The following is a 12,409-nucleotide window of genomic DNA, read 5'->3' on the forward strand; positions in this document are numbered from 1 at the left end:
TTTTTTTTTTTTTTTTTTTTTTTTATCTATATCATTTAAATTTTATTATTATTATTTTTTTATAAGGATTATATTTTTCCTAAAGATCATATTTTTCAACTTTTGAGAAAAAAATAGATGTGCAGAGACAAATAGTATAAGAAAATTTTGGAAAAAGAGAACATAGAAGAAAAATAATATGAGAAAATTTTGGAAAAAGAAAGATGTGTAGAGAGATAAATGGTATATTAATGAGATGGATGTGTGAATAGTTCTACAAATGCAACATTGAAATGGATAATCCAATGTAGAGAATTTTTTTAGTGTTTTACTTATCTATTTTACACAAAAGTAAGAAATGGCTAAGCCATTGTGAATGCTTTTTACTATGATTTTTTTGCTTAGAATAAAAAAAATAAAAAAATAAAAAAAAATAAAAAATAAAAAAAACCAAAGCAGAGGAAGGAAGCAAAGTGGTGTGTGGTCGTGGACTCGTGGGTGAACGCGTTTCTTTTGCTATTGGTGCAGACTATCTGCTGCTAGCAAAATAGCTCTTCGTAGGGTTTATTTGGTTGTACGTTTGAAAGACCTAAAATATGTTTAATACTTAAAAAATTTGTTTAAAAAAGTAAGTGTATGTTTAGTAAAAAAAATTAAAAGCACTTTTATGAGTCCAAAAAGCTTAAAAATAGCCAATGGCTATAGCTTAAAAATGAAGTTTTTATCAAAAAGTTTTTTTTTTTTTTTTAACTTAAAAGCTCTATTTTCAAACACAATTCAAAATATGCCCATAACAGGTTGTGATATGTGGCACCAAGATGTTATGGCCACGTGTAATCTATTCTTTGTACTAGATTTTTACGCTAGCTTCATACTGGATGATGTGTTGAGTTCGAAGCCACTAAGCAATTAAATATGTTCTCTCATAATAATTGAATTGAAATACCAAAAATGAGCAAGATTTATAAAAATAATTATTAAAAAAATAACTGAAAATATAATTATAAAATGGAAATCCCTAAAACACCCATAGAATGTTGTGTGTTTAAAAAATAATAATAATAATAATCTAACATTGGTAATTCGAAGCACCGGCTATTCTTGACAGATAAATCTAATATGATATGATCCGGTATTCTGTTTATCAATTAATTAGAATATAATTGAATTTGTGTCTAGTGGGACTCAAGGGCTTGTTTGAACACCCATTATTTTATCTTTTATATTCAAAAAAATTAAAATATTAATGAACCATTTCTTTTACTTTTAACTTACAAAAAAATTAAAAACTTCTTTCATCCTTATCTCTATGTCATATGATCAATTTCTTTCTCCAATCTCCTTCAAAAAAAATTTTAAATTGCTTGGACTTTTGTCTGTCCAAGTGCTCTTACATGAATTTTAAACTGCTTCATCGGTAAATCTTTTATCATAAAATTCGCCCTTATTATAAGATTCATTATCATTAATTTAACTTAAATTAATGACAATGGATCTTATAGTAAGGGTGAATTTTATAATAAAAGATTGGTCTCGTTATTATGTACGTGACAATAAACAATGTACCATCCCACAACAAAAACAATGGACCGTATATATCATATTCCATAAAATATGTATCATATATTCATGTATCATTAATCACAAGAAAATAAATTAAGTATACAATAACCATATCAATCGCTTTTATTTCTCTCTATAATCTACAACAAATAAATCAATAACATATGCAAAATCCTCAAAGCCGATCCATCTAGACACCCAAAAGAATCAATCGATCGATCAAATCACATATCCCATCTCTAGTGCTTCAACAGAGCAAGCATGGACAAAAACAGGGAGGCCAAAATGGTAGCCCCAGAGACAGCAGCAGAGCTTGCAGCTCCTTTCTCCGATTCCGGTGTCGGCGCCGGCGCAAAATCTTGAGCCAACACGGTTGGAGCAAAGGTAGAGACCATTGCAACCACGGCGAAGACAATAGCGAAGACCATTTTGCTCCCTTGCGCCATTTCTACAATACCAAAAGCTGCTCACGAGTAATTTCTTTCGAACCTGAGAGTAAAAAGAATTGTAGGAGATGGGTTGCGGCGGGAGTGAATTGGTGGATTCATGGTTGGGAGATAACGTATATATAAGTGTTTTATGGCGGTGGGAAAGCGCGTGGTTTACTGGGTTCCAAGGAAAACGTGGACAGGTGGATAGGGGGACTGGCCATGTTGAGGGAAGAGAGAGTTAAAGTCAAAGAAGGAAGCATCTTGTCTGGTTAAGTCTATCAAGAAAATTTCAAAAGCGATTAGAATTTAGATATATACTTAAGACATGAATTCGAATATCTTAATGAAAATTTTCATATTTGATTAGTGTCGATCATTATGAATTTCACTAAAGTTATGATAAAGCTGAATTGGAGTATAACTCAATTAGACTTAAATGAGGACTAACAGTTTTCACCGTCCAAGACTTTTTTTGTGCAATTTTTAGTGAATACAAATTTCTTCCAAACTAATATGGAAGAAATTTTCTTCGACCTATTCTAATAAGTGACAAGTGTCATTCAACATATTTAAGTTTTTAAAATATTAATGTTTAGATTCTTAAGTTAGTAGAATAATTTTAGATTCTTAAGTTAGTAGAATGACAAAAATTTGTTAGAGTATATTATAGAGTTCAAGTGGAAGCTCAAGTCTAACCTAGTTAACCTAACTATTGTTAGGTCAATGATAGTTTTCAAGTGGGACAACATTCTTCAACTGTAAATCAATAATAGTTTTGAGCTGTGACTATTATTTTTAAACTCCATAATATACTTTAACATAAATGACTATTAGAAATGGAAAATGTTATGTATTTTTTTCTGGTGTCCTCCCAATTATAATGTAGCTTTTAAAATTATTAATAGATTAAAAATCAATAATGATAATCTTAAATTCAACGATAATTTTAAAAATCACATCACAATTGAGAGGTCACCAAGAAAACATTAAAAGAGTACCTAGCATTTTCTATTAAAAATATTTAAAAAATAGCACGTATTACTATAATTATGTCGAGCCAAAGTAGCCACGGATTGTTACTATGCATTTTTTGGCTTAGAAGAGAAAAACACAAAAAAAACCAAAGCAGAAGGAGGCAACGTGGTGTATGGTCGGTGGGTGAACGCGTTTCTTTTGGTATTTGGTGCAAACTGTTCACCTACTAGCGAAATTGCTCTTCTTAGCGTCCAAGTAAAATCACAAAATAGGCTTTATTTGATACGACTACGACCAAACATGTCAGGTTGGGATATTTGGCACCAATATGTTATGGCCACGTGTAATCTTTACTTCCTACTAGATTCTTACATCAATTTTGTATCAATTGATGTGCCGAGTTCTAAGCGACTAAGTATGTCAATCAATTGAAAAAAAATAAAAGTATAAACCATTTGAAAAGCTAATGTGAAAGGATTAATTAAGAGGGTATGGTCCCTCCCGTGTGAAAGGATTATATAATTATAAAACACTCTTGATTAATAAGGACTAATGGTCCTTTTTCCAATGCATAATGCATGCGACAGAGGCAGAGCCTAGGAAAAAAATATTCATAAAGCAAAGATGCTCTTATCACTTGTCATCAATAATGCACCCACAGCCACAGGCAACAGCTATCAATGGTACTAGAAAAAAAAATATTCATAAAGCAACAATGGTCTTATCACTTATCATTTTTTTTCTTAAGCGAAAATCTCTCGACAAATTTGCTAAATTTATTTCAAATTTTCAATACGAGGTCGTTTAAAACTTGATTGGAGCTCAATAGAATCGTTGTTGTTGTTTTTTTTTTTATATATAATCTTAGTAACTACAATTATATATTTATACAATTAAAATAAGTAACAAAAACTATATAAATTCATAAATAATTAAATATAAAAACAATTATCAAGAATAGGTTGAATTAATAGCAATATAAATTTAATTACATATTTACAAAATCACATACTTCAATTTTCCGTTAAAGACTTGAAGTTATTATCAAGAATTAAGTAATTTCAAAGTTTGATTCCGGCATTACATATTTTCAAAGTTTTTTTTTTTTTTCCTATTTGTTGTACGGCTGTCCCCATTACTTGGCATTACATATTTTTAAAAGCATTTTTCTTTCTTTTGTTTTTGTTTTTTTTTTTTTTTTTTACATGTCCACTCAAGAGAAAGGGGAGAGGGATTCAAACTAATGACCTTTATTTCATTAGGCATGATCCACAATCGATTGAACTACTCTTTAGGAACTCTTTTGTTTTTGTATTAGTTGTACGTTTGCCCCCGTTTGGGCCATTACACTAGGCACATTTTTTTTTCCTTTCTAGTTTGTCTTATACCTTGAACGGCTGTCCCATTAGGCCACTATAATTCTATAATACTATTAATAATTTTCTTTCTTTCTTTTTTTAAAAAAATTTTTATTGCGATTGACAAAACCCAGTTCTATTTTCTTTTGTTTTTTTATTGCGATTGTGAGTGCTCTTTACTATGATTTTTTTGCTTAGAAGAAAAAAAAAATAAAAACAATAAACAAAAAACAAAACAGAGGAGGGAAGCAAAGTGGTGTGTGGTGAGTGGGTGAACGCGTTTCTTTTGCTATTGGTGCAGACTGTTCACCTACTGCTGCTAGCAAAATTGCTCTTCTTATGACTTATTTGGATGTGAATTTGAGAGTGTTTAACACTTAAAAAAATTCGTTTGAAAAGAAAAAAAAAAAAGTTTTTGTTTGGTAAAAAAAAATTGAAAGCACTTTTAAGGATTCAAAAAACTTAAAAATTTTCAAAATGCATTTTTGGCAAAAGTTTAAAAATGAAGTTTTTGCCAAAAATAAAATTTTTTAACTTCAAAGCTCTATTTTTTAAACACAATTTCATACATGCTCTTAACGTATTAGTTTGTGATATGTGGCACCAAGATGTTATGGCCATGTGTAATCTATTATTCGTACTAGATTTTTACGCTAGCTTCATACTGGATGATGTGTCGGGTTCTAAGCCACTAAGCAATTAAATATGTTCTCTCATAATAATTGAATTGAAATACCTAAAATGCGCAAGATTAAAAAAATAACTGAAAATATAATAATAAAACGGAAATCCCTAAAATACCCATAGGGTGTTTTGTGTTTTAAAAAATAAATAAATAAAATAATCTAACATTGGTCATTCGAAGCACCTAGGCGTATTCTCGACAGATAAATCTAATATGATATGATCCGGTATTCTGTTTATCAATTAATTAGAACATAATTGAATTTGTGTATAGTGGGACTCAAGGGCTTGTTTGAAAACCCATTATTTTATCTTTTATATTAAAAAAAAATCAAAATATCAACGAACCATTTCTTTTACTTTTAACTTTAAAAAAAATTAAAACTTCTTCCATCCTTCCCCCAACTTTTATGTGACAATAAACAATGTACCATCGTAACCATCCCACAACAAAAACAAATACAGAAACAATGGACCGTATATATCATATTCCATAAAATATGTATCATATATTCATATATCATTAATCACAAGAAAATAAATCAAGTATACAATAACCATATCAATCTCTTTATTTCTCTCTATAATCTACAACAAATAAATAAATAACATATGCAAAATCCTCAAAGCCGATCCATCTAGACACCCAAAAGAATCAATCGATCGATCAAATCACATATCCCATCTCAAGTGCTTCAACAGAGCAAGCATGGACAAAAACAGGGAGGCCAAAATGGTAGCCCCAGAGACAGCAGCAGAGCTTGCAGCTCCTTTCTCCGATTCCGGTGTCGGCGCCGGCGCAAAATCTTGAGCCAACACGGTTGGAGCAAAGGTAGAGACCATTGCAACCACGGCGAAGACAATAGCGAAGACCATTTTGCTCCCTTGCGCCATTTCTACAATACCAAAAGCTGCTCACGAGTAATTTCTTTCGAACCTGAGAGTAAAAAGAATTGTAGGAGATGGGTTGCGGCGGGAGTGAATTGGTGGATTCATGGTTGGGAGATAACGTATATATAAGTGTTTTATGGCGGTGGGAAAGCGCGTGGTTTACCGGGTTCCAAGGAAAACGTGGACAGGTGGATAGGGGGACTCGCCACGTTGAGGGAAGAGAGAGTTAAAGTCCAAGAAGGAAGCATCTTAGCTGGTTAAGTCTATCAAGAAAATTTCAAAAGCGGTTAGAATTTAGATATATACCTAAGACATGAATTCGAATCTCTTAATGAAAGTTTTCATATTTGATTAGTGTCGATCATTATGATAAAGCTGAATTGGACTATAACTTAGTCAGACTTAAATGAGGACTAACAATTTTCACCGTCGAAGACTATTTTTGTGCAATTTTCAGTGAATACAAATTTCTTTCAAATTAATACGGAAGAAATTTTTTCTAACCTATTCTAATAAGTGATAAGTGTCGTTCAACATATTTGAGTTTCGAAAAAATTAATGTTTTGATTTTTAGGTTAGTGGAATGACAATAAATTGTTAAAGTATATTATAGAGTTCAAGTGAGAGCTAAAGTCTAACTATTGTTAAAGATTATCACCTAACTAACTCAGCTAGAATAAAAGTCTATTTGTATAGCTACACTTCAAATGAGTAATTCAGTTATAGTTTTTAAGTGTGACTACATTCTTCAACTGTAAGTCAATAATAATTTTTAATTATGACTGTTATTCTTGAACTCTATAATATACTCTAACATAAATATCTGTTAAAAATATTAAAAAAAAAATAGCAAGTATTACTATAATTATATGCATGTCGAGCCAAAGTAGCCGCGGATTGTTACTATGCATTTTTTTGGCTTAGAAGAGAAAAACACAAAAAAACCAAAGCAGAAGAAGGAAGCAACGTGGTGTATGGTCGGTGGGTGAACGCGTTTCTTTTGGTATTTGGTGCAGACTGTTCACCTACTAGCGAAATTGCTCTTCTTAGCGTCCAAGTAAAACCACAAAATAGGCTTTATTTGACGGATTAGATCTCCGGCAATGCTCCAAAAATTGTCTATTAGTTTTTTTGTTTTTCAAATTTTGGCCATCCAATGTCATTGAACGGCCACAATTTCACCACGTGTCCCAAGTAATGATAAATAATAAAATATTATTTATTTTAAAATATATATATATAACAAAATATTAAAATTTAAATTTAAAAAAACTGGGGTGGCCGAACCACCTCCTAGGGCCATGGAAGCCACCCCCAATTGGCCCATGAGGGTGGCTTCCACCACCTTAATTTTTAGGTTTTGGCCTTAGGGGGTGGCTTCGGCCGTCACCCCCAACTGGCCCCTGGGGGTGGCTTACGCCACCTTAATTTTTGGGTTTTGGCCCTAGGGGCCACCCCCTAGGGCCTAGGGAGCCACCCCCAACCGGATGCGAGGAGTGGCCGAACCACCCCCGAAGGCCATGGGGTGGCTTCGGCCGCCCCCAACCGATCCGGCCACCCGTGTGGCCATAAGAGGTGGTTTGGCCATTGGGGTGGCTGAACCACCCCCTAGAGCAAAGCCACCCCTAAGCAGTCCCTGGGGGTGGCGGATGGGGTGGCCAGCCACCCCAATCTTTTTAATTTTTATATTTTGTTACATATATATATATATAGTAGTTGGATGATATTGGAGAGTCAAGATTTGAGAAAAAACTAATGGGTAATTTTTGGAGCATTGCCGGAAATCCCGATCCTTATTTGATACGACTACAACCAAACATATGTCAGGTTGGGATATGTGGCACCAATATGTTATGGCCACGTGTAGTCTATTCTTCGTACTAGATATTTACGCCAATTTCATACCGATTGATGTGCCGAGTTCTAAGCCACTAAATATGTCAATCAATTGAAAAAATAAATAAAAGTATAAACCATTTGAAAAGCTAATGTGAAAGGATTAATTAAGAGGGCATGGTCCCTCCCATGTGAAAGGATTATATAATTATAAAGCACTCTTGATTAATAAAGACTAATGGTCCTTCTTCCAATGCATAATGCATGCGACAGAGGCAGTGCCTAGAAAAAAATATTCATAAAGCAAAGATGCTCTTATCACTTGTCATCAATAATGCACCCACACCCACCCACAGCCACAGGCAACAGCTTTCACTGGTACTTGAAAAAAAATATTCATAAAGCAACGATGTTCTTATCACTAATCATTTTTTTTTTCTTAAGCGAATGTCTCTCAACAAATTTGTTAAATTTACTTCAAATTTTTAATACGAGGTCGTTTAGAACTTGTTGGAGCTCAATAGAATCATTTTTTTTTTTTTATAATCTCAATAACTACAATTATATATTTATACAATTAAAACATAAAACAAAAACTATATAAGTTCATAAATAATTAAATATAAAAACAATTATAAAAAATAGACTGAATTAATAGCAATATAAATTTAATTACATACTTCAATTTTCCGTTAAAGACTTGAAGTTATTATCAAGAATTAAGTAATTTCAAAGTTTATTTTCAAACTTTGATTCCGGCAATACATATTTTCAAAGTTTTTTTTTTTTTTTTCCTATTTGTTGTACGGCTGTCCCCATTACTTGGCATTACATATTTTTAAAAGCATTTTTCTTTCTTTTGTTTTTGTATTTTTTTTTCTTTTTTTTTTTACATGTCCACTCGAGGGAAGGGAGAAGGGGATTCGAACTAGTGATCTCCACTTCATTAAGCACGATCCATAACCGATTGAGCTACCCTTAAGACTCTTTTGTTTTTGTATTAGTTGTACGTTTGCCCCCCATTTGGGCCATTACACTAGGCCTTTTTTTTTCCTTTCTATTTTGTCTTATACCTTGAACGGCTGTCCCATTAGGCCACTATAAGTCTATAATACTATTAATAATTTTCTTTTTCTTTTTTTTTTTTTTTTTAAATTGCGATTGACAAAACGCACAATTTTAACTTGTACGCTATTCATCGTCTTCTACCTCTGTTCTTTTGAAAGTACGAAATATTTAAGCTTTTAAATTTTTTTCAAATTTCAACTTATTAAGGGGCATAATATGACTGAAGCATGAGGGTTGAGTCGTGGAGAGCATAGTCATAGCCAAGGAAGGGCATAATAATGGCATAAAAAAATATTTACCATGGTTAAGGGAGATTTTTAGGAGTTGAGGGTGACCCCCCTTGGATCCGCCCTTGGGTCAAAGCGAATCTTTTCATTCTGAATTAAAGAATTCGGAATGAATCAAATCTCATCAGGTAGTATTTGAACCTACGACCAATCAGTTAACAATCAATCGCTCTACCACTGAGCTACAAAGGAACAACCAGAAATTAGATCTAATAGAGTTCAATTCCTGTTCTCAATCCATGACCAATATAAGCTTGAAGTTTTCTTCGTAACTTTGATAACTTCTTTATAGTAGTTCCGTTCTATTCCTCATTTCATAGGGAACCTTAAAGCGACATTTATTACGTTTATAAACTGACATAACAGTTCATATTACACTTACTACATTAGCTATTAAAATATAGATTTCGACACTCAATTTCATTAAATGTGAACCAATTAGAACAACCATACAAATTGGAAATAGAATATTGTGAATCTTAAAAGAAGTCCATAACTAGAATAGATCATAGAAGAGCCTTGAGGCCACCGTTGAAAAGAGAGGAAAAAGCATCCATTTTAGTTTTAGGTAGGGCTAGGCCGACCTCAATGCCACCCTCCACATCCCTACTCTCAGTGAGTGAAATGGCTCTCATGCAATCAATTGAAATCTCCTCTATCTTCTTGGCTCTTCCCCACCCAAAATCCGTTTCATAAAGATCCAATTTAGGTGACCCAGCAACCATAACATGGAGCTCCGACCCAAACAACACCACCCAATCCGAAATCCATTTCTCTGCCCCCTCAAAGATTGCCTTGTCCAACCTCTTCACAGTGCTTCCAATGGCTTTTGCAGCTACAACAACCCCATCTTCTCCCATCAATTCCTTCCTCATTGCCTTTGCCCGGCCAAACCCAACACAGTTACCAAAATATGACGCCGGCACCGGAAAGTCCAGACGGGTAATTCCGCCAGCAATGAACCCCAAGTAATTCGGATCCTGATCATAACATTTCTCAATCTTTCTCTCTTGGGTCTTAATCAAACAAACCCAAATAAATGCACATGTCAGTACGTATGCAGATAAATGTATGGGAAGAGGCACATTGTCCTTCTTGCATTCAGCAATAATCCATTTTTTTATCCTTTCCATGTCAGTGGAGCCGACCACAAAGGTGGCTCTAACCATGTCGGACAAACTTGCTTTATTGGCTGCTCCATTGCCTGCAACAATATCTTCTGAAGATTTTCGCTTCCACCACTCCTTCAAGAAAATTCCCTCGAGCTCATGTGAATCCACAATCACCTTCCTGTCGAAAGAAGGCAAAGATTTAATGGAGAATGAGTCTCCATGGCTGCAAAACGAAGCCCAAGTCTTCATGAAATTATTGAACGTTCTTCCATCGGCTGCAACATGGTGGTAAGCCAGCCCAATACAAATGCCATGGTTTGGGAAAACAGTAATTTGAATAGCAAGCAGAGGAAGCAATTGTTCTTCACATGACACATTCGTTGGCAACTCCGGCACAAGCTGGTAGAATTCATTGACATTTCGTGGACGATTGCCTATTAAAATATAAATTAAATGATTAATTTTTTTTTTTTTTAAAAAAAAAAAAAATTCGTAATTTAACACAATATCATAGCCAAAATTCTTAATTCGAATGTCATTTCCGATCAATTTATAAGTGGTGATTTTTTATTTTTTTTTTAATTTTTATTATAAGTGGTGATTTAACTTTACCTGAAAGACGGTTGAAATCTCCACCCGACTCTGCGAGTGTCAGCCTAACCTTGTCGCCGTCGGTGTAAACGAGCTGCGGCTTGCCAGGTTGGGGCGGGGAATTGAGGTTTCCGGCTAAAGGGTAGCAATGTTGGAGGGTTAAGGAGAGGGAGTGCTTGAGGTTGGGGACGGTGGTGGATATGAAGTGAGAAGTGGGGTGGGGATATTCATAGAAGAACAAAGGTTGGCTTGGAGTGAAGAAAAGCCATGGGATGTCAAAGAAGGTTAGAGGGAGTGATGTTGGCGGAACTGAATTTGGTGGGGGAGAAACATAACAATGCTCAAGAACCTTGATTGCTGAGGATTTTGCCATGGAGAGACAGAGAGAGAGAGAGAAAGAGTAGAGAGTTGAGTGGTTCTTGTATGTATGTACATCATCTATAGCATTATATTAATATAGGGGACTCGATACCCAACACATTTTAATATGTGGGAAACTATCCACGTGAATTTGCAGATCATATAAAATTGATGGCCAAGTAGTGCTCTTCCAAGAAACCTAAGTTAACTAGAATGGCAGGTATTGACTTGGGTAACTAGTAAAGTAATCTTGCTTTTTTTCATGCTGTAAACGTGGTCAAATTTGGGTGGCAGATGAGTGGCAACTTCTTTGGGATATCCGCTGCTTGACTTACAGAAAATTTTAAAGAATTCTAGTTAGAAACCAAAGAGGGTATAAGGCTCCGCTATGGGTGTACAATCGGTTGCGGTGGTGGTTATTTCCTTATAACCGCAACTGCAACTTGCATAAACCGCAACTAGCAGTTATGCAGTTATTGAAAACTGGTTTTCATATAAATGATTTCATTATTTTTTTCTTTAATATAAATTTCAAATTTGTTAATTCAAAAGAAAAACAATGTTCATATTTCATAATATATTGTTAATTCAAACTAGTAAAATATTAAGGCCATTATTTATTTGTGATTTATCTCGTATCTCATATCTCAAATGTGATCAGAAAATTATATATGTTAATTCATAATTCAAAACAATTACAAATCTAAACCATTACAAATTTAAAAGTGGCTTGTTGAAGACAATGGATCTATTGCTATGGACCTACAATATCAAAAGAAATATATATATATATCCAACTATTCATTTATTAATCGAATTTCTAAATTTGCTTTATCAACAAGGACGGAACTATCCTTGGACTTAGTGGGACAAGCCAAGGGGTGGTCCAAAATATATATATATATATATATATATATATATATATAATAAATTAACTTATACCTCCCAAGATTTTTTTTATTTTTTAATTTTACCTCCCTCAAACTATATATTCTAATTTCGCCCCGGTTATAAAGCGAAAATAAGAAAATGTACAAATTTGCAGGAAGATCCGTACCATCACAGTCTGTTGTTTGGATCGGAGCTTCATGTTTTAATTTCTTGGTGTGAGGACCATTTCACCGACTGAGAGCAAACATTTTAAAGGTGGCATTGAGGTTGGCTTTAGCCCTACCTAATTATGAGAAGGATGCTTTTGGCACTTTCTTTTGCTGAAGATGCCAAATCATTTTGGTGATTTATTCTATTAAAATGTTGCTTAAATATAATTTATT

The 12,409-nt window shown here is 33.7% G+C and overlaps 1 protein-coding gene across 1 annotated transcript; it reads right to left on the bottom strand.

The window, feature by feature from the left end:
- Positions 1 to 9,502: 9,502 nt before the first annotated feature.
- LOC132167631 (anthocyanidin 3-O-glucoside 6''-O-acyltransferase-like) lies at positions 9,503 to 11,180 on the bottom strand. The gene is made up of 2 exons (XM_059578642.1): positions 10,797 to 11,180; positions 9,503 to 10,618 (listed from the first exon to the last, which is right to left on the bottom strand). The coding sequence occupies exons 1-2, from the start codon at positions 11,146 to 11,148 to the stop codon at positions 9,579 to 9,581; spliced, it is 1,392 nt and encodes a 463-aa protein (XP_059434625.1). The 5' UTR covers positions 11,149 to 11,180; the 3' UTR covers positions 9,503 to 9,578.
- Positions 11,181 to 12,409: the final 1,229 nt, after the last annotated feature.

Source organism: Corylus avellana, chromosome ca1 (genome assembly GCF_901000735.1).
Source record: "Corylus avellana chromosome ca1, CavTom2PMs-1.0".
NCBI classification, from domain to species: Eukaryota; Viridiplantae; Streptophyta; class Magnoliopsida; order Fagales; family Betulaceae; genus Corylus; species Corylus avellana.

What these genes read in the sequence shown, in the direction of transcription:
- LOC132167631 (XM_059578642.1), bottom strand. Translation starts at nt 11,148, where the DNA reads ATGGCAAAATCCTCAGCAATCAAGGTTCTTGAGCATTGTTATGTTTCT. An exon ending in AGATTTCAACCGTCTTTCAG is followed by an intron (nt 10,619 to 10,796) that starts GTAAAGTTAAAT and finishes ATATTTTAATAG; the next exon opens with GCAATCGTCCACGAAATGTC.